The sequence below is a fragment of the Artemia franciscana genome, chromosome 17 (assembly GCF_032884065.1).
Source record: "Artemia franciscana chromosome 17, ASM3288406v1, whole genome shotgun sequence".
Lineage (NCBI taxonomy): Eukaryota > Metazoa > Arthropoda > Branchiopoda > Anostraca > Artemiidae > Artemia > Artemia franciscana.
In genome coordinates, this window is record NC_088879.1 from 6,535,101 (window position 1) to 6,561,445 (window position 26,345).

The following is a 26,345-nucleotide window of genomic DNA, read 5'->3' on the forward strand; positions in this document are numbered from 1 at the left end:
TTAGGTCTTAGGAACGACGATAGTTCAACGATAGAGGCATGACAGCTACGGCAAAGATGGGCTAATTCTTGGTGTAGAATCTAGTTTAAATGCATTTAAACCAAGTAAAGTATTGCTAAGAGGAAAAAAATTGGGTTTACAAGGACATTTGAACACCATGGTTATTTTTAGGAGAGGAAATCTAGCCGGATTTAACTAAGAAATTATACTGCCAGTTTCCTTCATTAAAGATTAACTGTAAAATGTGGAGGAAATAAATTTTCAAAGAAAAGAAGCGCCGCATACTTATTTTCTCGAGTCTAAAACTAAGTAGAGGAGACCGGCCATAACTGGGACAAACAATCTTTTGGGTATTGCTCGAGTCCTGATGAAGCTGTCTAAACACTTCAAAGACCAATCGATAGCCTAAAAATTTTAGTCTCTCCAGAAATTTTTAGCGCTTTTACTTTTTTGAAACTGGCCAAAGTCTAGAGTCCTTTTGTCCCAGTTATCGGGATACCCTCCATAATTGGGACATAATGTTATCTCAAGGGTAGGCGCATATTTTCTTGCTTTTTTGCTGAACTTTCGAATATGAACGTATAAAAGTAATCAATATTCAAGAACGTCATAAAACTACGGCGACATTCAGTTAGATATTTCTTAAAAGACTCTTTAGGTAGAACTATAGAAAAAATTCACTCAGATCTTCCTGAAAAAAGAATTGCTTGTCACTCCTGTCTGTTCCTCCTGACGCAACTGGCGATCTCAGATTAAGAACATCATGCTAACTTTTCTCTTCTACAGTTGTCTCTTCAGTCCAGACAAATTTTCGCCCTACATTGAGTTTTTTCATGTCCTGTATGGTGATTTCTTCCCCTACTTCTTCGGCTACTTATTCTACAACGTAACACAATCTGGTCTTCGATCGAAGCTTGACGAGGACAAAATCAAAAATGCTATTTGACAAGTCTTCTTCTTCGTTGCTTCCAACATGGAGCGATTTATCAAAACTGTCACGATATTCGACAGATGACATCTCGCTAAGTTCTGAATCTTGTCCGAGGTCCAGTCTTTTAACTTTCCCCCTTTTTCTTGATTTCTTCTATCTTACTTTCTTTGAAACCCCTTTGGTATCTCTTTTTTCTTCCTGCACCCTAGCTGCTTCTTTGATTATCTCTTTCATGGGCATGCTTGTGAGGATTGAGATGCTGCTTCTTTCCTTTCATTTGTTTGTTGTTTTTCTAGGAACTACCTTAGGAAAGGGCTCGGCTTTTTCTGGAGAAAGGACTGCCATCTTCGAACAATCAGAAACATCACCGTATATATATATATATATATATATATATATATATATATATATATATATATATATATATATATATACTAGCTGTTGGGGTGGCGCTTTGCGCCACCCCAACACCTAGTTGGTGGGGGCGCTTCGCGCCCCCCCCAAGCCCCCCCGCGCGCGTAAGTCGTTACGCGCCATTGTAGTTGTGTCCCTATGTCCCACCTGTGAATATATATATATATATATATATATATATATATATATATATATATATATATGTTTTTAACTACGTAAAACTTGCGAATATACAACATTCTTTGCTGTCCCATTGTCTGTGCATATAAATAGATTGTCAGGTTTACCGACTCTTGAACATGCAACATATAATGGTCCATGGGAAAACAATCCGTATTCAGATCTATACCTCATGATTCTAATGATTGCCCTTGAGCTTTGTTGATGGTGATTGCTAATCGACCATTCCCTGAGTCGCCATCGTCATTTATATATCCCCCTGTGCACCCCGGCGTCCCCTTTGTAGTTATGTCCCTGTGTCCCGGTCGTCATTTATATTCCCTGTGTCCCGGTCGTCATTTGTGTCCCGGTGTTCCAGTCTGTGATTTCTCTTTGAGTGTCCCGGGCGTCATTTATATTCCTTGTGTCCCGGTCGTCATTTATATCCCCCTGTGCCCCCCGGCGAACCATTGTAGTTGTGTCCCTGTGTCCCGGTCGTCATTTATATTCCCTGTGTCCCGGTCGTCATTTGTATCCCGGTGTCCCGGTCTGTATATACATTCGTTTTTTAGTTTTGTTTTTCTCCTTTATTTTTTTCCTTTTTTCTTTTTTTTCTTTTTTAGTTTATTTAGATTTTTAGATTTTTTAGTTTTTTTTAATAGTTTTTAGTTTTTTTGTAGTTTTTACCATTTTTTTAGTTTTTTTTTTACTTATGTCCTGGTCGTCATATATACTCCCTGTGTCCCGGTCGTCATTTGTGTCTCGGTGCTTTGTTGATTGCTAATTTATATTATATTTATATTTATATTTTTTATATTTATTAATATTTTTTTAGTTTTCTTTTTCTCTTATTTTTAAGTTTTTTCCTTTTTTTTAGTTTTTTCTTTTTTAGTTTTTAGTTTTTTTTTGTTTTTTACCTTTTTTTAGTTTTTTTAGTTTTTTTAGTTTTTTAGCTTTTTTAGTTTTTTTATTAGTTTTTAGTTTTTTTTTAGTTTTTGCCTTTTTTTAGTTTTTTCAGTTTTTTTTAGTTTTTAGTTTTTTACCTTTTTTTAGTTTTTTTTAGTTTTTTAGCTTTTTTAGTTTTTTTCTTTTTAGTTTTTTTTGTAGTTTTTACCTTTTTTAGTTTTTTTTCTTCTTTTGTATTAGTGTGAAATAATTCAGACGTCATATGCGGACAAACACGACGTCACTCGACAAACAGACAGACAGACATAACCCACAAACAACTTATTTTTATATATATTTATTCATTTTTTTTAGTTTTCTTTTTCTCTTTTATTTTTCAGTTTTTTCCTTTTTTTTAGTTTTTTTCTTTTTTAGTTTTTAGTTTTTTTTAGTTTTTTACCTTTTTTTTAGTTTTTTTTAGTTTTTTAGCTTTTTTAGTTTTTTTATTAGTTTTTATTTTTTTTGTAGTTTTTGCCTTTTTTTATTTTTTTCAGTTTTCTTTTAGTTATTAGATTTTTACCTTTTTTTAGTTTTTTTTAGTTTTTTAGCTTTTTTAGTTTTTTTTCTTTTTAGTTTTTTTTGTAGTTTTTACCTTTTTTAGTTTTTTTCTTCTTTTGTATTAGTGTGAAATAATTCAGACGTCATATGCGAACAAACATGACGTCAATTCAGAATTTCAGTCCTTGTCGAAGTAAGAAACAGTTGCTTCTATTGATGAAAGATTTGTGATCAGTCCGAGACATAAAATGGTAAGGCGCTCTTTTTTCTTGATGAGAAAAAGAATATGTTGGGAAAACGAAATGGCAGGACAAGAGGGAATAAAATTTGATTTATCTAGTTATGCCGTTATCTAGAAACTCCCCCCCCTCAATTTTGTACAAATCATATGGAATAGGCGGCTCTGTCCAGTTCTGATGAGGGACTTCTTTACTCTAGGATTTCTTCGGTTTTACTTAGTAGTTTTTTGGTCCTTTAAAAAAAAAATTACGAGACCCCAACAAATCAGGATTTCCAAGTCATAGAGAATCTTAAAAAAAACCTTCAGGGACTTCTTTCTTTGAATTTTACATAATAGGGTTTGTTTACTTTTGGTTGTCACGTAATAGGAGTGTTAGAGTCTAGTCAAGCAGGAGAGTTTTATAGATATTTTTCTTCAAGAGGTTTTTCAAGACATTCCAAGACATTTTTAAGACATTTTTCTTCAAGACGTTTTTTCGAGAGGTTTCAAGACATTTTTCTTCAAGACGTTTTTCAAGAGTTCTGATATCATAAAAAAGTTTCATTGTCTTTTTTTGCTATACATTCCGAGACAAAAGAGCCAATTGGGCTAAAACTTAGAAAGCATAACCGCTTCTGCCCGAGATGATCAAGTTTTAGAAAGATAAGAGGGTTGGTATTTGAGCACTCTTGCACTTAATCATTATTTACACTAAGTAATTTTCGATCATGGACTGAACCGCGATTTTGTTAACATTTTGTTTTCGCAACAAAAAACGGCTAGAAGTGATAGAAGATAAAGAGGGGGTAAGAAGGAGGAGGGTAATTGGTGCTAGTCATGTGATGAAGCAATAAAACTTAGGGACATGATATCAAAAGCATATAACAAACCATAGCTTCACGATCAATGTCAGACAGTTTCGCTTAGCTTAAACTAACCTAACCATTACTCCTAGTAACGAGAAATTCAAATAACAGAAATAATTCAAATAACAGAATTTATTTTAAATCCAACTCTATATAATACAACTGCGATATATTTTACTTAAATACAAATAAAAGAAAAAATAAGGAAAAAGCTACTATTATGCACTTTTGAAGTAACATTTTAGTTTTGTTGCAAATCATCATAAGCAATTACATTTAAAAATTGGGGGAAAATACTATAACAAAATTTGGAAAGACTTGACTGTTTCAAAAGTGCAACATACTAAATCACCCACAAAGTCTCTCATGAAATTCTTCCATAAGAATATTCCAATAGCTGAGTTTTGCCAAAATATACATAAGACGAAAAAAACACTGATTTATCAACGACATAACATTAGGGTCAGGTTTTAATTTACATTCGAAGTTTGTCTCAGTTTTTTTTTTTCATTAAAAACCGATAATTGATCCATGTCACTGGTAGCGACAAAAAACCGGTTGAAATGGTCGTCGAAAGGCAGCTAAGAAAGCTTGTAGAACCCTCTTCGTTTCGAATTGCCACTCTTGGTGGCAGTTTCGAATTGCCACTCTTGGTGCTAAATTAACACTTTTAATTCTCATGAGAGCTAAAGCTAACTTGAAAACGAAGAGTCTTTCTTATGGTAAAGTAAACACTTCGTTTGAACAAGTTCGACAACCCTGACCAGGCCTCCTTAAGCTTTGTAACTAAGCATAAGGTTAAATTTCTGTCAAAAACATTCAAAGTATCATTACTTAGAACCAGACGCGGGATAGAGAAAAGAATCTTGAATATCTAATGCCTCAGTAGCAGAATTAAATAAAAAGCAACAACCATAAACGGGTAGAATTTTCTTCGTCGCCAATTTTGCAAACCTAAAAATGCCAACTATTGGGCTATTTTTTGCCTTTATGAATTTACAATCGCAAAATTAAACATATCCGGCATTCGTAGCCAATCGACAAATTCAGCGTTGGACTTGTTAAACAATTTCGAGTTTTACGAAAATTTGCCACTTTCTGAAAGCTTGAAATAGTCTATTAACGCGTAAAACCCTCTAAAGGTTACCAAAAACCTAGAGGCCAAATCACTTCTAGTTCACTTGATTAACACGTCTGTGTAACTGCCTTAGCTTGTGAATAAGTTCAAACTATAAATGACACCAATACCATAAAAAAGATTCATTTCAAAGGGCAAACGTCTTCCCTTAGTCCTAGCCCTAATGTTCTACTACAAAATCAAATATTCATTTACGCGTCATTCACTTACCTTTTATTTTCTCTGGTCATTGATTTTAACCTAGGCCCCCTCCAATGATGACAGTTTGTGAATCTACTTATACGAAGCCCCCCTGGAATCCTCAAATATCAGGTCGCCACATAAAAAACTGCTTTCAAAAAATTATCACCGTAAAATAATGGATTGTGAGACATTAAAAAAGTTTTATCACACAGTCTTTGAAGAAAGGATGACCCAATGACATCAACTCTACACAAAAAAGAGGGCCAATTAAGACATTGGCGCAACTTTGAAATCGGATGTGGAAAACATAACCCTTAGAGTGAAAAATATCACCTTTCTTCAAACAAATCTTATATGAAGATTTCTTTTTCTTTTCGAAGAAAAAGAATGAATTTTGATCTGGGAGTATGAAATTTAACAATAAACTTAACTTAACAAGAACCTAAACGCCAATATTCCAAAGTGGTTGCTGAAAGTCTCAGGGAAGACTTATAAAAGTGTTTCTAAAATTAATCTTCAAAAATCATGTCACACTTCCAGGTAGCAATCCCCATCTCCACTTGAGCTACGCCACTGACTTTGCATCAGGTTCAAGAGTTAAAAAAAGATTTTCTAAAATCAATCTTCAAAAATCATGTTACAATTGCAGGTAGTAATCCCAATCTCCACTCTAGCTGCGCCACTGATTTTACACAAGGTTCAAGAATAAAAAAAAAGTTAATGTTCATTAGAAGCCAATGACTTTTTATATAAATTGGCTAGCGCAAGGGCGCCATTTACAATCACCGAACGCATTGATATGCCAGCTGTCTCTTCATACCATGCACATGGCGCGCAGCCAAGTTCCTGAGCAGCAACATGGCCTAAAACGAAAAATGACTATCAAACGTTAGCGTGCACAAAGCTAACGCCCGAGGCCGAGGAGGAATTACATTTCTACTATCATAAGGTTTAACAGACGAAAGACTTCTGACGTATACGAGGGCAAATATATCCACCGGCATTAAGCAATCCATTTCGCCGATATAAGCTCTTTACAGGTGCGACAATTCGACTTATCAGCTTTGTTAGTCAAAATTAGAATTAGCTAAAATCCAAAGTTGACTTACTTACTTTAATTAATGTTTCCCACCACACACTGCTCATCGCAGAGTGACGTCTGACTCCTCAATCCACTTTGGTCCATGGCTATGTTTTTGTTTCGCTCTGTTGACGTTTACCATCGTCTGAGAACTCTGAAAGGCCGTCAGACCAACGCTTCCTCAGTCGCTTCTAGTCAAATTTCGTAGGGTCAAGGTCATAGATCCTCTTTAAGGGTAGATGTGGTGATATTCGCAACAGGCGTCCAAACTATCGTAAAGTTCGATTCGCTGCTTGTATTGAACCAAGTCTGCTTAGTGATCTGCAATGGCTTTTCATTGTTGGCGAAGTCGAACCATCGCATATCTTCGATCCTCCACAGGCCCTTTGACTGAAATACTTCAATCGCCTTGAGGGTTGCGAGTTATGCTTGCTGCGTCTCAGCTCCATAAGCGATCACAGCGCTGATAAGTAGATTGAGAATCCGTAGTTTCGTTGTAAGACTGATATTCAGTTTTCGCCAGAATTTTCGCCAGAATTGACGGTTTAGTCTACAGAACTGACGATTTAGAATTGACGGTTGGTTATTTTTCCTTACAACTCATAGAGAAGCACTTTAATAATCCAAACGTTTTACTTATATTTGTCATCGTAGAAAATAAATTGGCTTGAAAAATAAGGTATGTGAATTGAATTACGATGTTCTGCATTAACGGCATATTTTTTTTTTTGCTTTTTTTCTGCCGCTAGCGGGGAACTGGAAAATCATATAAAGTTGTTTAATAGCTCATTTTAAAGGGAATTGATGTATTTAAAAACCTTTTTATAATTAAAAAATTTTTCTTTAAATAAAATCATTTTTTCAAGAAAAACTACAACACCGTAGTACCAAATGTTATTAACATCATGTTCCATATGTTCATAGTTAATATGGTTAATTATAAATGATAATAAAGATCGAACGCTAGCACACAATAACTGAAATGTTAATTTAGCCCTAGCTTTAGTGGCAGCATTATCATAGTTATTAATAGAAGAACAAACCACTGCATATATCGGACTTAGTTAGCTGCCTGATTCTTTGAGGTTCCTCTCTTACTATTCTAAAGAACAACTTTCTCCTGTTTGCAATCAAGGTTTAATAATAATTTATACAGAGTTAAGCTATCATCCACAAGATTAATAATCCTGATCTTACAAATTCCTACAAAAAATTTCAACCATTATTATATTTTCTTTTCATTTAAATCACTTCCTAAAATGTAGAATTCTTATAATCCTTATTAAAAAAATTCAGACAAGCTTTATGGATGCACAAAACTGAAAACCAATCAACCTGACTGTGGCAACTGAATGGCGTCCTGTTGCAAAAAAATGAATCGAATACAGAGTAGAGGAGCTCAAAATTTCTTTGGGTTTTCCTTGCTGTAAGTAATCAGTTGCTCGTTCAAAAAAAGTCCTAATTTCTAATTATTATGATTCCCAAGATTCTAATTTCAGACTATTTCCGCAGGCGAGAGGTTTCCAATTTTCTTGAACAATTAAAAAATCAGAGGTTTTCTATTATCTTGAGAACTGAATAAGACAGGAGAAAATGAAATGATTTTTTCCTCAGTAAACAAAAAAAAAAAAAAAACGTTTCTTTTTTTTACAGATGAGGTTGCTAAAAAAATAAAACATATTTACGTTTTTTGTGCGAAAATCTTGTCATTGAGCATTTTTTTTTTAATTCCTCCCTTCCTCTGTGTGAAGGAACAAATATGCAGCCCCAGAATCAGTAGGAGTGGCATCGATTGCAAATCCTTCTATATATTAGCATCGATTGGGTGTTACGGCGATGAAAATGATGATAAAGCGGTAAGGCAGGTTATTCAATTTTGTCTTATAAAATATTTTTAGTTTGCTCCAAAAGCAAAAAAAAAGTCCTTTAAAATACTTAGTCTTTCTTTCTGTTATCCTGTAAAATTACAAAAATTCTAATAGGCCTTTATGCAGAGCTGAAGAGAAGTGCCAATTGGTCTTCTGCATCTACTTCATCTATAAGGTTCTAGTCAAACAACAAACGATTATTTTGCGTCATAGCTTCTAGAAGCAGCAGAAGAAAAACAAGTGTTAGTTTCTAATTTCTTGAAGTACCTATTTTTTTTAGTGGAGACTTATTCTAACGTCGGCCGGTTCTAAAAATTACCTTGGGAACTAATATTTCTGCTTATTCTGACAGCATAACTTTCGAGTCACCTGTCTTGAACTTGGCAAATAGCAGAAAACATCTTTTAAAAGATAATTTTTTTTTTCATTCATCTGTGCGAAGGAACAATTGCGCCGCTCCAGTATTAGTAGGATTGGTAATGATAACTATACTTTACCATATTACGATAATGATAACAAAGTTGATTAGTCACAGCCGATCTACAGCATCGATTGGCTGTGATGCTAATGATGAATATGACCATAAAGTGGTAATTTTCAATGGAATTTTTCAATTAAAATACCAAAAGACGGACATTTTTGAATCTAAGTAAGATGTTTTCAGACTTTTTCACGAAAATATTGAAAAAAAGTAATTTCCAAACCTGAAGAGAAGATACCGGAAAATATCTTCTAGAGGATTCTGTTTTTAATTTCTCTCATACCTTCTCATTTTCATTTCTTCTCATTTGAAGCAATAATTGCGCAGCTCCAGTATTAGTAGGGGTGGTAATGATAATGCTATTAGCGTCAATTGGTTTCGATGCTAATTCTAAGTATGATGATAAAGTGCTACTTTTCAATGAAATTTTGCAATGAAAATGCCAAAAGGTGTATTTTTCCAAATCTAAGGAAAAGGGAGCAATTTAGTAGTTTGTGGTTTTTTTTTCAAAAATGTTAAAAATGACAATTTTCAAACCTGAGGTGTAATGAAACGAGGAGGATATTTGCTGAATTTGTTACAAATCTTTCTTATGTTGATTTTTTTTTTAGTGGCATTCCCGAAAACATTAAAGTGCAAATAGTATGAATCAGTGTGAAACGGAAAATCTCTTTTACCTTCCGAAGGCATACTTTTTCCTAAACATTACGTCTTCAAACTTCACATTTCATCGTTTTTAACAAAAGGGAAGGGGAAAATATCCGGGAAACAAAACTTTCAAGAACAAGGCTCTTTGACATCCTAGTCATGGTACCCTCCTTTCTTCAAGTACCAAGGACAGTGAAAATAAAGCCTGATTGCTTTAAGTGGTTATTAGGAAATTTAAACAGACAATTATATCACGGGCAAGACATACAAACGGGCTAGGCGAAGTTAGGATAAGTGTGAAAGTACCAAGGACAGTGAAAATAAAGTCTGATTGCTTGAATCGCTTAAATGGAAATTTACACAGACATATATATATATATATTGGAGGCTTACTAACCTACTTGACTTAAAGCTCCTGCTGGTGGTCCAGGGAAGAGAGAGATATGACTCTTCACTTCCATTCCGGACGGTCCTCCGCAAGCGTGACTGCTTCTTGGAAACCAGTACCGATCATGAAGAGGTAGGCTACTGGATAAGGCTGTCCCCCCATTTAAACTGGGGTCTTCCATGGGGGCGCTTCCAGCCATGTTCAGTCGGATCAAGATTGAAAAGTGTATTGGCGGGTGCTTCTGCTGGCATGCGAATAAATTGAACCACCATAGGGTTCTTACGGCGAGCTCAAGAGAGTTGCGGGTCTGATCCGTTAACGTCAGCAATCGGGTATTTGAGACAAAGTCCTACCACTTGCCCTTCGATTCGATAACACAAGCCAGGCATACAAATAGGCCTGTCGGAAATATGGCAAACTCCATAATTTTAAAACTTTTTTTTTTTTTTTAGAAAATCAGTGTTTTCTGATATGAATAGACCTAAGATGGATTCAGGGGACAAAACCATTATATTTTGATGTCCTCGGTACTTTAAATTTCTTAATTAGAAATTAGTTTAATTAATAAGAAACATGTTCAAGAAGGTTATTAAAAGTAAGTTACTCACCAATAGGCATGGCATACCCAGTGTTACCTAATTTGAAACCATCATCGTTTGATTCTTGGCACTTTTTAACCAAGCTTATAGATACCTCCAACGGCTGGCCCAGCGTGTGCAGTGTCAAATTCTTGCTGGGATCACTCAAATACATCATGGCGAATAAATACCACCTGGAAATATTCAGAAAGATCATTTTAGCAGCAACAGTCATCCTGAATCTAAAACAAGTCTGCCTTAAAAAGAAAATAATTGGGACATTTCGCTCTTTATTAAGTCAACGCTAATCTATTTACTGTGACAAGCTAATGCATAGATATGATTTAAACGAAGACACATGTAAAAACTTCTCTTTGCATGTATTTTTTTTTTAATTAGGGATATCCTTCAGGCTGTTGTTGGAATTGGTACATTTAGCAGTAAATACTAACCTATTCTTGCTGTATATTCTCTCTGTTCAGAAATAATACCCAGCCACTTTTTTTTTCGTCCACGCCTACAGGCTACAATTGCACAGGCCAGAATAAGCATTTAACCATGTATGATGCAGAATTCCCTTTTTTAACTCTGATAAGCCTCAAACGGATTTTAAGTTCTAAAAAAAAAAGAAAAAAAAAAACGGTTTTGTATATAACGGTAATATTCCGGTAGTTTTTTAAATTTATATTTAATAACGATTGAAACTCATTTGAAAGTTCCTGAAACTTGACCCTCTGGGAACAGTATATGCTAGGAATTTATTCCATTTGTCTACATTGCGCGCTGGTGTGAGAATTCTTTGTCCAAGGGGAACGGGTTCAATCTCAGTTGTGACCAGTTATTTAGTTTGGGACGAGGGTCAGTGGCGTGACTCTGTAAGCTCAGCCAGAGTCGACCCAGCTCTAAATGAGTACCTGGAGAAATCTGGGGAAGGTAAGCAGGAAGGGTGTGTGAAGGCACAGGATGGTTGGCCCCCAGCCCCCCATTGCACTTCCTGGCTGAAGGGCCATGAAACATAGATCAGGACCGCCGGTTTGGACCTTAAGGGTCAAGTGCTGTCTTACTACTACTACTACATTTGTCTACATTCCATGGTAAATCCCGTTTTACCAGTTCAGCCATCTCAAAACTCCCTCAAATTATTCCCTCCTGCCCTTACTAAAAGATACCTGATAATTTTTATTCCCTCTGTCACTGCACGCCTAGATGAATTGAGTTTCTGTTCATTTTGGTTATGCTACCCCTTGGTTGTTTAAAATCTTTCTTTTTTTCTTTATTTTTATCTATTTATGCGTATGCTTGCTCTTTCATCTTTTCGTTTTTCCTATACTTTTTTACTCTCATCTTTTCCTCTTTTTTTGTATTTGAATACTATTGTATGTTGCAAACTTGTATATATTCGTTATTATCAATATTAGTCCGTATATATTAAAGTATATATTAGTGTATATATTAGTATATATTATCAATATCAATATTATTACAATCGCAAATATTAGTCCGCATTCTTTATTATTCTATATTAGCCAAGTCCTGTTGTTTTTTCTCTATATTTTTCTTCGTCATATCTGAACAATATGGTGCAGTATAAACTATACAACATTTAATATATCATAATAGCTGAAGATAGCATGTTCAAGTAAACGAGATATTTATGATCAGATGAAGCATTACTACTTTTATTAAATCAAAAAGTTATTTATTAACTTGATTAATTAATTTAACTAATAAATTACTTTTAGTAATTGAATATTAATTCAAAATATAATAAAACGTTACTTGTCTTTGGTAACTTCCAGGAGAAAATTTTGAACAGAGATAACAGGCTGTTGATGATGAACAAGTCCAGAACTTCTAAGATAAGCTTCTTTTTCGGTTGCAGTCTGAATCGCTGATATGAGACCCACTGGTTGCGGTGCAACACTCAAGCATTGAGACTTCATACCCCTGAAAGAAAAAGGATATACAGACATGTTGTACATAATATCTTAGAGGTTTCACATCATAAGGATTAGCTTGACAACATCAAATGTCTATTTTAAAAATACAAAACGTTTTTAAATATTGGTTTAGTAGGTATTGATCAAGCTTTAGGCTAAAAAAAGAAGAGTATTTAAGGAAATTTATTACCCTAAAATACTATATATAACTTTCTCCCATAACCTTGATACGTTAAAAAATTACTCAAATTCAATTAATAAGTAGAGAAAACTTTGAAACAAAAATTGATTTGCTAATTTTTGACAATATATATATATATATATATATACATACATACATATATATATATATATATATATATATATATATATATATATATATATATATATATATATATATATATATATATATATATATATATATATACATATCCCAAACTAAGGGGCACTGTCTTTCGCAATCCAAGTACTAGAACATTATATTAAGAGTATTTGTAAAAAAACGCCTCAATTAATTACTAAAGTACCAAGGACATCAAAATAAAATTATTCCCCCCCCCTAGAATCATCTTTGGTCTATTCATACCTGAAAACCGCGATTTGTAGGTTTTTTTTTGGGTTGTTTCAGACTTATAAAGTTTTTAGAGCACTACCACATATTCGTCGGTGTTGCCACTTTAAACCATGAAAATAAATAAGCAATATTAACTAGCAACATTTTAAATAGCTTTGCCTCCGTAAAAATGCAAACATCAACGATCTGTTGATTTCTAAAGACAACACCTTCAAAGGAAAGCTGCATTTTCTTAAACTGTTTGCTGCTACATAATTTAGCTGGATTTTTTTTTTCTGATTTTTTACCAGGATATAGCTTCATTTTTGCTGATTTTTACCAAAATTTAGCTTTATTTTTGCTGATTTGTCATGCATATTCCTTTTTGTTTTAATTTGCCGGCCGCTACTACCAAAGGCTGGATTACTGTACATGAAGGTTTTTTAATCAACAGTTGAGTTCCCGATCACTCCCAATTTTTTAATATAAGTATTGATCAAGCTTTAGGCTAAAAACACGATCCACAAAAATTTTGAGTATTTAAGGAAATTTATTACCCTAAAATACTATGCATAATTTTCTCCCGTAACCTTGATACGTTAATTAATTACTCCAGTTCAATTAATAAGTAAAGAAAATTTTGAAACAAAAATTGATTTGCTAATTTGGACAAAATCATTCAGAATCATTTACTTCAGCACAGATTTCGTAGTATGCAAATATATATATATATATATATATATATATATATATATATATATATATATATATATATATATATATATATATATATATATATATATATATACATATATATACATGCGGCGACAACGATGTAGATCAGGTAGTCAAGTTTAAATACCTTGGCAGCATCATCAAAAATACAGGATCCACAGCAAGAGAAGTCAGTGCCCGAAGTGGTCAGGCTAACAGAACCTTCAACAGACTTAACGAAGTATGGAGATCGAGTACTTTGTCTCTCCGGCTCAAACCCCGCCTGTTCAACAGTAACGTCCTGCCTGTCCTCCTCTGCGCATCGAAAACTTCGAAACTCAACCAAGACCAAGAGAGGAGAATCCAGTCCTTTGAGAACGCTTGTCTCCGGATGCTGATTGGTATTCACTGGACTCAGAAAGTCACAAATGCACATGCAAGGAACATCACGGGCCAGCCATCCCTAACCAAACCATACAAAGACGCAGATGGAGGTACCTAGGCCATGTACTACACATGGACGACACGAGAATCTCCAAGGAAGCATTCTTTTGGCTACCCGACCGCCGCATAGGACAACCCAAAAACACACTCCGTCGTACCTTCAAGAGCGACCTGCGTCAACTTCATGCCTCCCTAAACCAGAGTGGGAAGGCATTATCGCTGTCGTCAGTTATAAAGACGGTTGGAGACTCTTCTTACATGGCTTGGGTGCCTCTGGAGGCACAAGAAGATCTAAGGTAAGGATATATAAATATGTATATACAATATTTTTTTCTAGATAAAAAATGTCTCTTTCTCTTTGGCATAACAATTTGAATCTAATTTTATTTTATACACTGCAGAAAATTAGACCATTACTATTGGATTTCTGGTAATAAATATAGGGTATATCTGACGTCATTCGTATGAAATATACCACCTAAACAGTTTAATATCCCAATTTTCAGAAGAAAAAAATTATAGTGTCGCTTTCGAGAAAAAATTTAAAGATAAATAAACAAATCTAGATATATAGGCTACAGTTATTGCTTGCTTAAAGAGAGCAGATGCCAAATATACGAAACTTAATGTCAGCAGTATAACTACTGGCCTATAAGCCAGTAGCTCCAGTTCTTGCTCCTCATTACACCATTTTATAGCAAATATTTTTTTTTATAGGTAGGATGTGAGTATAATGACTAAAACAAAAACATTACCTTATAGCTGCTCTTCCAAACACTGAATGAAATGCTTCACGGACGCCTCCGATTTCTTCTTCGTTTTGTGATGCAACTATTATTTCAATATCACAACCTGAACCTAAAATGGAATACACAACACAATAGGGAGTTTAAGAACCATTTTCAAGCAAAATTCGATAATAATACACAAAGAAAATATCGCACTACCATCTATATGAAACATTTTAGAAAATACTAATATGTCAAAAACAAAAGATCTATATTTCTCAATCAAACATTATTCATCCTCAGAGCCTCAGAACCGAAGTATCCTATTCTGTCCTTCTAAATATCAAAATTCATTAAAATCCGATCACCCACTCGTAAGTTATAAATACCTCATTTATTCTAGTTTTTCCTCTCCCTTCAGCCCCCCAGATGGTCGAATCGGGGAAAACGACTTTATCAAATCAATTTGTACAGCTCCCTGACACGCCTACCAATTTCCATCGTACTAGCACGTCCAGAAGCACCAAATTCGCCAAAGCACTAAACCCCACCCCCTAACTCCCCCAAAGAGAGCGGATCCAGTCCGGTTACGTCATCACGTATCTACGACATTTGCTTATTCTACCCACCAAATTTTATCCCGATTTCTCCACTCTAAGCATTTCCCAAGATTTCCGGTTTCCCCCTCCAACTCCGCCCAATTTCAACAGATATGGTCGGGATTTGAAATAAGAAATCTGAGACATGTCTTCCTTCTAAATATCAAATTTCATTAAGATCCGGTCACCCGTTCTTAAGTTAAAAATACCTCAATTTTTCCAAATTAACATCCCCCAGCTCCCCGAAAGAGAACGGACCCGTTCCATTTATGTCAATCACGTATCTATAACTTGTGCTTATTCTTCCCATCAAGTTTCATCCCGATCTCTCCGCTCTAAGCGTTTCCCAAGATTTCCGGTTTCCAAGATTTCCGTTTCCCCCCTCCAACCCCCTATGTCCCCAGATCCGATTCGAATTGAAAATTGAGCATCTGAGACATAAGATCCTTCTATATATCAAGTTTCATTAAGATCCGATCACCCATTCGTAAGATGAAGATACCTCAACTTTCACGTTTTCCAAGAATTCCGGTTTCCCCCTCAAATTCCAACCCATTGTCACCAGATCTGGTCAAGATTTATAGATGAGAGCTCTAAAGCACAAGATCCTTCTAAATATCAAATTTCATTAATATCTGATCACCCGTTCGTAAGTTACAAATACCTCATTTTTTATAATTTTTCCGAATTACCACCCCCCCCCAACTCCACCAAAGAGAACGGATCCGGTCCGGTTATGTCAGTCACGTATCCTGGACTTGTTTTTACTCTTCCCACCAAGTTTCATCCTGATCTCTCCACTTTAAGTGTTTTCCAAGATTTCAAGTCCCCCCCCCCCCCCCAATGACGCTGGGTCCGGTCGGGATTTAAAATAAGAGATCTGAGTTACAAGGTCCTTATAAATATTAAATTTCATTAAGATCCGATCACTCCTTCGTAAGTTAAAAATACCTCATTTTTTCTAATTCTTCGGATTTAACCCCTTCCCCCAACTCCCCCAAATAGAACAGGTCCGTTCCGGTTATTTCAATCACGTATATAGGCCTTGTGCTTATTTTTCCCACCGAGTTTTATCCCGATCCCTCCACTCTAATCGTTTTCCAAGATTTTAGGCCCCCCCAACTCCCCCCAATGTCACCGGATCCCTTCGGAATTTAAAAAAAGAGCTCTGAGACACGATATCCTTCTAAATGTCAAATTTCATTAAGATCCGATCACCCGTTCGCAAGTTAAAAATACTTCATTTTTTCAAATTTTTCCGATTTAACTATCCCCCACTCCGTCCCAGATGATCGAATCGGGGAAACGACAATTTCTAACTTAATCTGGTCTGGTTCCTAATACCCCTGCCAAATTTCATCGTCCTAGCTTACCTGGAAGTGCCTAAACGAGCAAAACTGGGACAGACAGACCCACAGAATTTGCGATCGCTATATGTCACTTGGTAGATACCAAGTGCCATAAAAAAAGCTGATGTACTTTAATTATTTAGACTATGGGGCGTTCAAAAATAATCTCTAATTACATTTTCTAACAGTTTTATTTTTCAGATCACGATATACTGATGAACACCCAATTCATTCCCCTGGTATTGATCAAATAAGATTGTATCAGCCAATTGGAAAGATATTGTCCCTTCTATGATCAACGTCTCAATCCCACAGAAAGTGGCACTTCCACAATAGGTGTAAGAAAAGAATTTCATGGTAGAATTTCAAGTAGGTATTTGACTAAATAGTTGAAATTTGGTACGCCTGTAATGATCATCAGTTAGGTACATCGTACGTAACATCGTAGGATTACGATGGTTTGGGTTGTTAAAAAAAAGTAACAAAGAAGTATCTGAACTTCCAAAAGTTCTATACCTGTTAAATCTTAAAAGCTATGTATATTAGTTAAAAAACCGTAAAAAGGTCAAATACGTAGAGGTAAGGGGTGTCGGAGGATTTTCCTGGGGGGGGGGGGGAAGGAATTCAAAAGAAAAAGGATGAAAGCTTTCATTTAAACTTTGTTAAATTTGAATTCAATATTGTTAAATCCGGATTCAACTGCAATTAGCAATTACATTTGGTTCATGACCACTTGTGTTGTTAAAAAAAAGTTTTAGCCTCAATTTGAATTAATTTAAAATTTTGTTTAAAAATTGCAGATTAAATGTTTGAATAAGATAGATATATAAGATAAATTTTATTTTTTTTAAATGTATACAACTGTTAAAAAAAGGTTTGTTGGCAGCAGGTGGCAGTTTTCTCTAATCTATATAGTGCTACATACAAACATACTATTCTTTTGCAAGGAAAACTGCAGCCTTGAAGGATTTGTTTGTATGCAACTGTTAAAAAAAGGTTTGTTGACAGCAGGTGGCAGTTTTCTCTAATCTACATAGTGCTACATACAAACATACTATTCTTTTGCAAGGAAAACTGCAGCCTTGAAGGATTTGTTTGTATACAACTGTTAAAAAAAGGTTTGTTGGCAGCAGGTGGCAGTTTTCTCTACTCTACATAGTGCTACATACAAACATACTATTCTTTTGCAAGGAAAACTGCAGCCTTGAAGGATTTGTTTGTATACAACTGTTAAAAAAAGGTTTGTTGGCAGCTGGTGGCAGTTTTCTCTAATCTACATAGTGCTACATACAAACATACTATTCTTTTGCAAGGAAAACTGCAGCCTTGAAGGATTTGTTTGTATACAACTGTTAAAAAAAGGTTTGTTGGCAGCAGGTGGCAGTTTTCTCTACTCTACATAGTGCTACATACAAACATACTATTCTTTTGTAAGGAAAACTGCAGCCTTGAAGGATTTGTTTGTATGCAACTGTTAAAAAAAGGTTTGTTGGCAGCAGGTGGCAGTTTTCTCTAATCTACATAGTGCTACATACAAACATACTATTCTTTTGCAAGGAAAACTGCAGCCTTGAAGGATTTGTTTGTATACAACTGTTAAAAAAAGGTTTGCTGGCAGCAGGTGGCAGTTTTCTCTACTCTACATAGTGCTACATACAAACATACTATTCTTTTGTAAGGAAAACTGCAGCCTTGAAGGATTTGTTTGTATGCAACTGTTAAAAAAAGGTTTGTTGGCAGCTGGTGGCAGTTTTCTCTAATCTACATAGTGCTACATACAAACATACTATTCTTTTGTAAGGAAAACTGCAGCCTTGAAGGATTTGTTTGTATGCAACTGTTAAAAAAAGGTTTGTTGGCAGCTGGTGACAGTTTTCTCTAATCTACATAGTGCTACATACAAACATACTATTCTTTTGCAAGGAAAACTGCAGCCTTGAAGGATTTGTTTGTATACAACTGTTAAAAAAGGTTTGTTGGCAGCTGGTGGCAGTTTTCTCTAATCTACATAGTGCTACATACAAACATACTATTCTTTTGCAAGGAAAACTGCAGCCTTGAAGGATTTCAAACGACTCGAATTTCTTATTTCAATTGGAGTAACATCTCATACAGAGGGGGCAAAATTCCTAATCACAAAAGAAGCTCTAACCGTAGACAGATTTTTGGATAAATCTCTATTTAAAATTTTTGAATTGTGGCTGTCTCCTTTTAAACAAATAACAGAAAATATATCATAAATTAAAAAAAAAACTTAGTAATTACATGTTTTAGTAGAAAAAGGGAAAAAACTGGATTCAAGCTTACGAAGCAATGAAAAGCTGCTACGAGGCCCTCGACTATACAAAATAATAAATTAACATGCAAAATGAATTCATTTTGAGGTTTTATTACTATTTGTTAAAAGAGTAATAAATTACAAAAAAGGAGACCCCTCTATTTACAAAGGAGACCAAGTTTGTTACGTGGAAAAACATAGAAGGCGTCTACTCTCCCCTTCGGCACGTAGTGCTAGTCAGGAAAGCATTCTGTCAGCTAATTGGAGAGCTGGGGGCCAAGTATTTCTGCGCATGGGTGTTAATTAAATTAATTAAAGGGGGAATTTGCTATTAATATTAATTAATAGCAAATAAAATGGTCAAACATTAGGGGAAGGACGATTTTGTCGTTTCGTCGATTCATTTCAATGAAAATACAAAAAGTTTTCAATAAAAATATCGAAAAAAGTTATTTTTCAAAATATAGGAGTCTGGGGATAGGGTAACCCCTCCCCCAATTGACACAGCTATGGGAGGGAGATTCGGTGTGTGTGGCAAATACAATTACCAAAATGTAGGAAAAGAGCAATCTTGTGGTTTTTTCAAATTCTTTCAATAAAATTACAAAAAAGGTACTTTTCAATGAAAATACCAAAAAAAGTTGTTTTAAAAAATCTAGGAGTCTCAAAGGAGGTAACCCGTTCCCCTAAGTGACGTGCCAGTTCCTGTGATTGATATTCTATTTCACAGATTGGTCACCGTTATATGTAAGAAAAAAATCGACATTTTTCAAAAATGAAAAAATTAACTACAAGTTTGAAATCACCATCTATTCAACTCTGAAAGTCCCCAAAAATCAAACTCAACATAAATTGTGATACTAATTGTTCCCCTAGGTTATCAGCTGCACAATAAACTCCTAAGCATATTAAATATATCTTAAAATACCAAGCACATCAAAATATAAACATCCCCCGGATCTATCTTAGACATATTCATACCTGAAAACCATGGTTTTCTATTGGTTCCTTCAAAATTAAGAAGTTGTTATATTAAGAATTTAAAATTAAGAAGTTAACAACATCACATTTGGTCAGTATTGTCACGCCAAATCGTAAGAATAAACAAGCAAAACTAATTAATTAAACTTAACGATGTTTTTCGACCATAAAAATTCAAATATAAATATTCTGTTGATTCCCAAAGACATCTGCATTTTCAAAGGAAAGCTACACTTTCTGAAGTTAGCTGATGCTAGATTATTTTAGCCTATTTTCTGCTGAGTTTTTTACCCATGTTTCTTTTTATTTAAATTTGTCGGCCACTACTACTAAAACTTCAGTACTACATACAGGGTCTTTTTGAATAAAAATTGAATTACAAACTTTTCTAATTTTTAAGATCCCAAAAAATGTATGAGCTTCCACCTGACCGATTCCATGTAATAAATTCTATTTCCACTGTCTTTGGTACTTCAAGACATGCACAATTAGTAATGGAGATCAATCCACTCAGTCGAATTGGCTTCTAAGACTTCTTTTCTGAGCTCGGAAATGAATATCGATAAGACAGGATAGTTTGTTGAAGGTCCATAGTCGCCACATAATTTCTTTTTATAAAATCATTCAATTTACGAGCAGTGGCGTAATTTCGTCAAAATCCTGGAGGGTGGGGGGAGGGTCAAATTTGGAGCCAATTTTCCTAAATCAGGTAAAAATGACATTGAAAACTGAAAAATGAGCCATACTGTATCATGAAGGTAAATGAAAAAACTGACTCGTTTCTATAGATGCTTGAATTATGCAGGCTTATCTTAGTTTTGACTAGATTTTTAAAGAAACTAAATATCAGCTGGGGAGAGGGGGTGGGGCAAACTGGGATCTGAAGGGAGGGCAAACCTAGGTCTGAGAGGTGGAGTCACTCCCCTGCCCCATAGCAAAGTACGTCCCTGTTTACGAGTTGTTTATTTAAAATTTTTTAACAAAATCGATATATAACCAAACATAAGACCTAACATAATATAACCTAACATACCTACATAGCCACAGCCAAACATAAGAAGACTTACGAACAAGATCCTTCATTTGAGGGTCTAATGTAGTAATTGCTATCTAGCCAAACATAAGACCTATCATAACATAGCCTAACACACCTACATAACCACAGCCTAACATAAGAGACTTACGAACAAGATCCTTCATCTGAGGGTCTAATGTAGTAATTACACTGTCTACAGTATTCTTGGCTTTTTCAGAAAACTTGTCAAACAATTCCTTTCCTTGAGAGGCCGTGGGCACTGTGATGGCGGAACGGACCCAGCTGAAAATAGACGACATACTTGGCTCATTTTTCTCTTCTTCTTCTATAATTGTTGTACCACCAACTTGAACTACTTGACGTTGTTGAGCTTCTCTGTATGAAAAGAAGAAAAAAGAGAAAGAGGTAAACTAAATATAGACAAACACTGAACCAAATGAAGGTATTTTTTTTTTTTAATTAAAGAGTAGTTTTGTTTTTATTTTTTATTCAATGCTTTGTTGAAATTGAAACCCGTTTCTCTTGTTTAATTTTTCGTAGTAGCAGTAGTTATTTATTTTCAAAAACCCGAAACAAAATCAATCATTAACACCAAAAGCGTCACTTGCTAGGTTGTGTTACCAAGAAAATATATATAATAATAATAACAACAAATAAATGCTACAAAAAGCTGGAGGGTGAAACATCGTACCAAAAAATATATTTACATAAATATTTTACACACAATAAAAATACAAAATTAATGATCCTAAAGCAAAAGTATTCGAATATTTAACAAGATAACATACAGTTCAATAATTAAATTTTTTTGGAATACATTTATTATCATTTTTAGTTCCACCACTCTTAATCTGTTTTAAAGGTATACTTACTGACTTTCTACATAATTGCCACTAAGTTTGGGACCTAATCGGCAATGGAAATAAACGATAATAAATATTTGACCTTTCACGAAACATTCCCGTAAAGCATTCTGGAAGGCACCCATTACAATACATGAACCAGTGTATAAAAATCACGCAATCACACAAAAAGCTACAGACTTACTTTGACTTAAGTCTCCTGCCGGGCACTGCTCGGCGTAGAGTGACGTCTGCCTCCTCCACCCACTTCGGTCCATGGCGAGTATTTGCTCTTCGCCCTGTCTGATGTTTGCCATCGCTAAGAACTCGGACAGGCTGTCGGACCAACGTTTCTTCGGTCGGCCTCGAGGTCGCTTCCAACCAACTTTGATTGGGTCGAAGTCATAGATCATCTTTGCGGGTAGATGTGGTGGCATTCAAAGCAGATACCCGAACCATCGTAAGGTTCGCTCGGCTGCTTGAGACGAAAACCAAGACTGCTTTGTGAGCTGCAGAAGCTTTTCATTGCTGACGAAGTCAGACCATCGTGGGCCCTCAATCCTCCTCAGGCTCTTTGCATGAAATACGTCTATTTTCTTGAGGGTTGCAGCTGATGCTTGCCATGTCTCAGCTCCGTAAAGCATCACAGAACCGACTAGAGCGTTGAAGATCCGCAGTTTCGTTGTGCGACAGATATTTGGTTTTCGCCAGAGGTGACGGTTCAGTCTGCCCATGACAGAAGACGCTTTAGATAATCTTGCCTGCAGCTCGGGGAGAAGTGAGCCATTTGAAGAAATTACGGAGCCCAGGTAGGTGAAGTCTTTGACAACCTCGATGCTAGTGGTGCTGTCCAGGCTAACTGGAGAGTTAACAGCAGGAGAAGACGGGTCTATGGCCATAATTTTAGTTTTGTTCCAGTTTATATGCAGTCCTACTTTGGCAGCCTCTTCTCGCAGAATTCGGAGCGCTTCCAGCAGCTGCTCCATGGAGTCCGCCAGAAAGGCCAAGTCATCGGCAAAATCGACATCTGTGATGGTATGATCTCCGAATTTGAGCCCAAAGCTGAGACGTGAAGTGGTTTTTGTCATAACGTAATCTATGATGACATTGAAGAGCTCTGGGGCCACTGCACATCCTTGGCGCACCCCTGTCGTGATTTGAAAGAACGGGCTGCGCCGACCATTTACTTGTACACAGCTCTCCGTCCCATGGTGCAGCGCCTTGAGAAGTCTGCAATATTTCTCGGGTAGGCCAGTCAACTCTAGGATCCGCCAAAGAGCTTTTCGATCGACTGAGTCAAATGCAGCACGGAAGTCAACGAAGGCAATAAATGCTTTCTGTCGGAACTCTGTGGTCTTCTCTACTATTTGTCGAATCGTGAAAATCTGCTCGATGGTTGAACGATCCGACATAAAACCAGCTTGCTCCGGTCGCCGGATTTTTCGATTGATGCTCCGACATCGATCCAGCAGGACCATTGAAAACAGTTTGCCAGGGACTGACAGTAGGGTTTTTCCCCGGTAGTTGGAGCAGTCGCTTCTCGAGCCTTTTCTCTTCCATAAGGGGATGATGACACCCTTCCGCCAATCCTCAGGAATTATCTCTGTTTGCCAGATTGTAGAGAACAGGGTGTGTAGAAACAGGAGCATTGCAGGACCTCCATAATTTAGCAGCTCTGAGTTTAAGCCACAGATTCCCGCAGCTTTATTATTCTTGAGTCTTTTTACTGCATGTCCAATTTCTGAGGGGCTGAAAGGCTCATCTGGAGGAACATCTGTTCCAGGTCTTTGACTGCAAGGTTGGCTGGGACTATCATTAGGAGGCGCAGACGGACCAGTATTGTTGAGGAGCCAACAGAAGTGGTCCTTCCACCGCTCAAGACAAGAACCTTCGTCAGAGAGAAGTGCACCATCCCTTGACAGGACGGGACCCAAGGTGGGAGTTTTATTTTCAGTGAGGTCTCGGAGATGCTTGAATAGGCTGCCCATGTCTTTCTTTTTTGCAGCTAGCTCAATTTCATCGGCTTTCCTTGCAACAAACTGGGTTCTATCCCGGTGAATGAGTCTGTTCCGCACTCAATTGAGCCTCCGATATGTGGTCATATCCCCAAGAAGTCTTGCCTTCCGTCTCTGCTCTATGACTTGCAGTGTTTCGTTAGTTAGCCACGATTTCTTTGGATAACTCCTCTTGCCAAGCACTAGTTGTGCTGCTTCACTGGTCTGCAATTTAAAATGCTTCCAGAGATCTTCGCTGCTATTAAGTGAGCCAAGGGCCTCGAAGCGATTCGATATCTCGATACTGTACTTCTGGCGAGTATCTGGTTCCTTTAGTTTCCCAATATCTGCAGCAACGGGTTTTCTTTTCGATCGTTGTGCATGGAGGCGAAGCCGAAGATCGGCGCACACAAGCCTATGGTCTGCGTTTCCAAGCTCTGCTGATCTGTAAGTTCTGCAGTTCTTCACCAATGATCTCCAGCGCTTGGAAATAATGACGTAGTCAATCATCTTCTTTGTACGACCGTCATTACTATACCACGTGTACTGATGAATAGTTTTGCGTTGGAAGTAGGTGTTTGCAATGTAGAGGTCGTGAGATCGGCACAGTTCAAGTAAGCGAAGCCCATTGTCGTTAAGTGGGTCGGGGGATACAGGACCAACTGTGCCACGCCATAAACCCATATCATCGCGCACTGTCGCATTAAAGTCGCCAAGGAGAACAGTTATATCATGGGGGGGGAACTGTTGCAAGGCATCTGGACAAAGCAGAGTAAAAATCCTCCTTAGTTGCATCATCAGAATCATTGGTCGGGGCATAGCATATGATGACAGTCATCTTGCCATGTTTGTGTCCAAAGCGGGCCTTCATTAATCTGTCCGATACAGCTTCGTGTAAAAGTAAGGCCTTTCTTGTAAGGCTATTTAGTGCAAGGCCAACACCATTCCTTCTCGAGCTTCCTCCAGACCAGAGCAATGAGTCACTGTTACCTATTCGCTCTTCTCCGCTTCCGGTAAGACGTGTTTCTGTAAGACCTGCAATTGACAATTTATTCTTGCGAAGTTCTTCAGAGAGTAGGTTCTTTGACGCAGGTTCATTCAAAGTCAAGACATTCCAGGTGGCTATTCGTAGCCCCCTTCGGTCCATAAGGTTTAGTCTGTCAGTCTTTCTGACGTCGTCAGCATGTCCATCATGTCCATCGTCCATCGTCGTCAGCATGACGCGCGATGGTCGAGATCTTAAAAGGGAATCCGGGTCCGAGGCTATATTGTCACTTTTCGTAGCACTTAATTTTCGGGTGGAGGGTCGCTAGCCCAACCGACCCTAGGCCTGGAATCTGATTAGAGCTAGGTTAAACCTAGGTACTGAGATTCCCAGGGTGGGCTCCACCCGCCACATGAGGTTGCGGCCGTCCTGATCGGAGTGTTTAGTTAGGGGAGAAACCCCATATCCAGAGGCACGTGGTCAGCAGACAGAGTCTGCCCCATTCCGGACGAACTCCGGAGCTACAGGCATTATATTAATTATTTTATACACTGACCTGATCGAATCCCGATTCTCAATAATGGCAATCTGCAGTGCACGCATTGGGCAAAATATTGAAGGAGAAAGTACCAAGCCATACAGAGGAACAGTAGAAAATATATGGATGTATCAGAGAAAAATACAATAACCATAAATCATATGAAGGAAAAATTACCAAGCCATACAGACGAACAGTAGAAAATATATGGATGTATCAGAGAAAAATACAATAACTGTAAATCATATGAAGGAAAAAGTACCAAGCCATACCGACGAACAGTAGAAAATATATGGATGTATCAGAGAAAAATACAATAACTGTAAATCATATGAAAGAAAAAGTACCAAGCCATACAGACGAACAGTAGAAAATATATGGATGTATCAGAGAAAAATACAATAACCGTAAATCATATGAAGGAAAAAGTACCAAGCCATACAGACGAACAGTAGAAAATATATGGAAGTATCAGAGAAAAATACAATAACCTTAAATCATATGAAGGGAAAACATATTTTGATTTACGAATAATTCCTAAATTACGCGATAATATTTTACTAATAGCCTTAACACGACCAATTTTTATCAATAATGATCCCAAGGTACTTAGCGGACTTCGACGGTTTAACAATTCTCTTCTGTGCAGGTATTTCAGTAATTCAGGAACAATAATTTGGAGACTGTGAAAAGATAACAACGTCACTATTTACTTATGGTTCGTTACCACAAACTGTTTGATTTAGCTAGCATTTAGAGTTGGAACGAGCAAAAACTAACGTTCAATCGATTTGAGCTTAACTAAGACCGAACCAATCTTCTTCTTCTTCCTTTTTCTTCCTCTTTGTTTAAATTGTGATGGAAATAGTTTCGCAGAATCTCATTGTCGGAATCAAATTCCAGACGTCTTAGAAATTTTAAAATTATATTACGGAAGAATTTTTAAAAATTCTTTTTAGGACGCCC

At 36.5% G+C, this 26,345-nt stretch overlaps 1 protein-coding gene across 3 annotated transcripts in view; it reads right to left on the minus strand.

The window, feature by feature from the left end:
* Positions 1-4,147: 4,147 nt before the first annotated feature.
* LOC136037753 (protein PRRC1-A-like) overlaps positions 4,148-26,345 on the minus strand; it is a 47,749-nt gene continuing 25,551 nt past the window's right edge. For all 3 annotated transcript variants that reach the window (XM_065720548.1, XM_065720549.1, XM_065720551.1), the window contains exons 4-8: positions 21,169-21,395; positions 14,805-14,907; positions 12,178-12,345; positions 10,429-10,592; positions 4,148-6,217 (exon numbers count right to left, since the gene is read on the minus strand). In XM_065720548.1, coding sequence (XP_065576620.1) covers positions 6,072-6,217; positions 10,429-10,592; positions 12,178-12,345; positions 14,805-14,907; positions 21,169-21,395 — 808 coding nt within the window. In that variant the 3' untranslated portion in view covers positions 4,148-6,071. The remainder of the gene's footprint in view (positions 6,218-10,428; positions 10,593-12,177; positions 12,346-14,804; positions 14,908-21,168; positions 21,396-26,345) is intronic.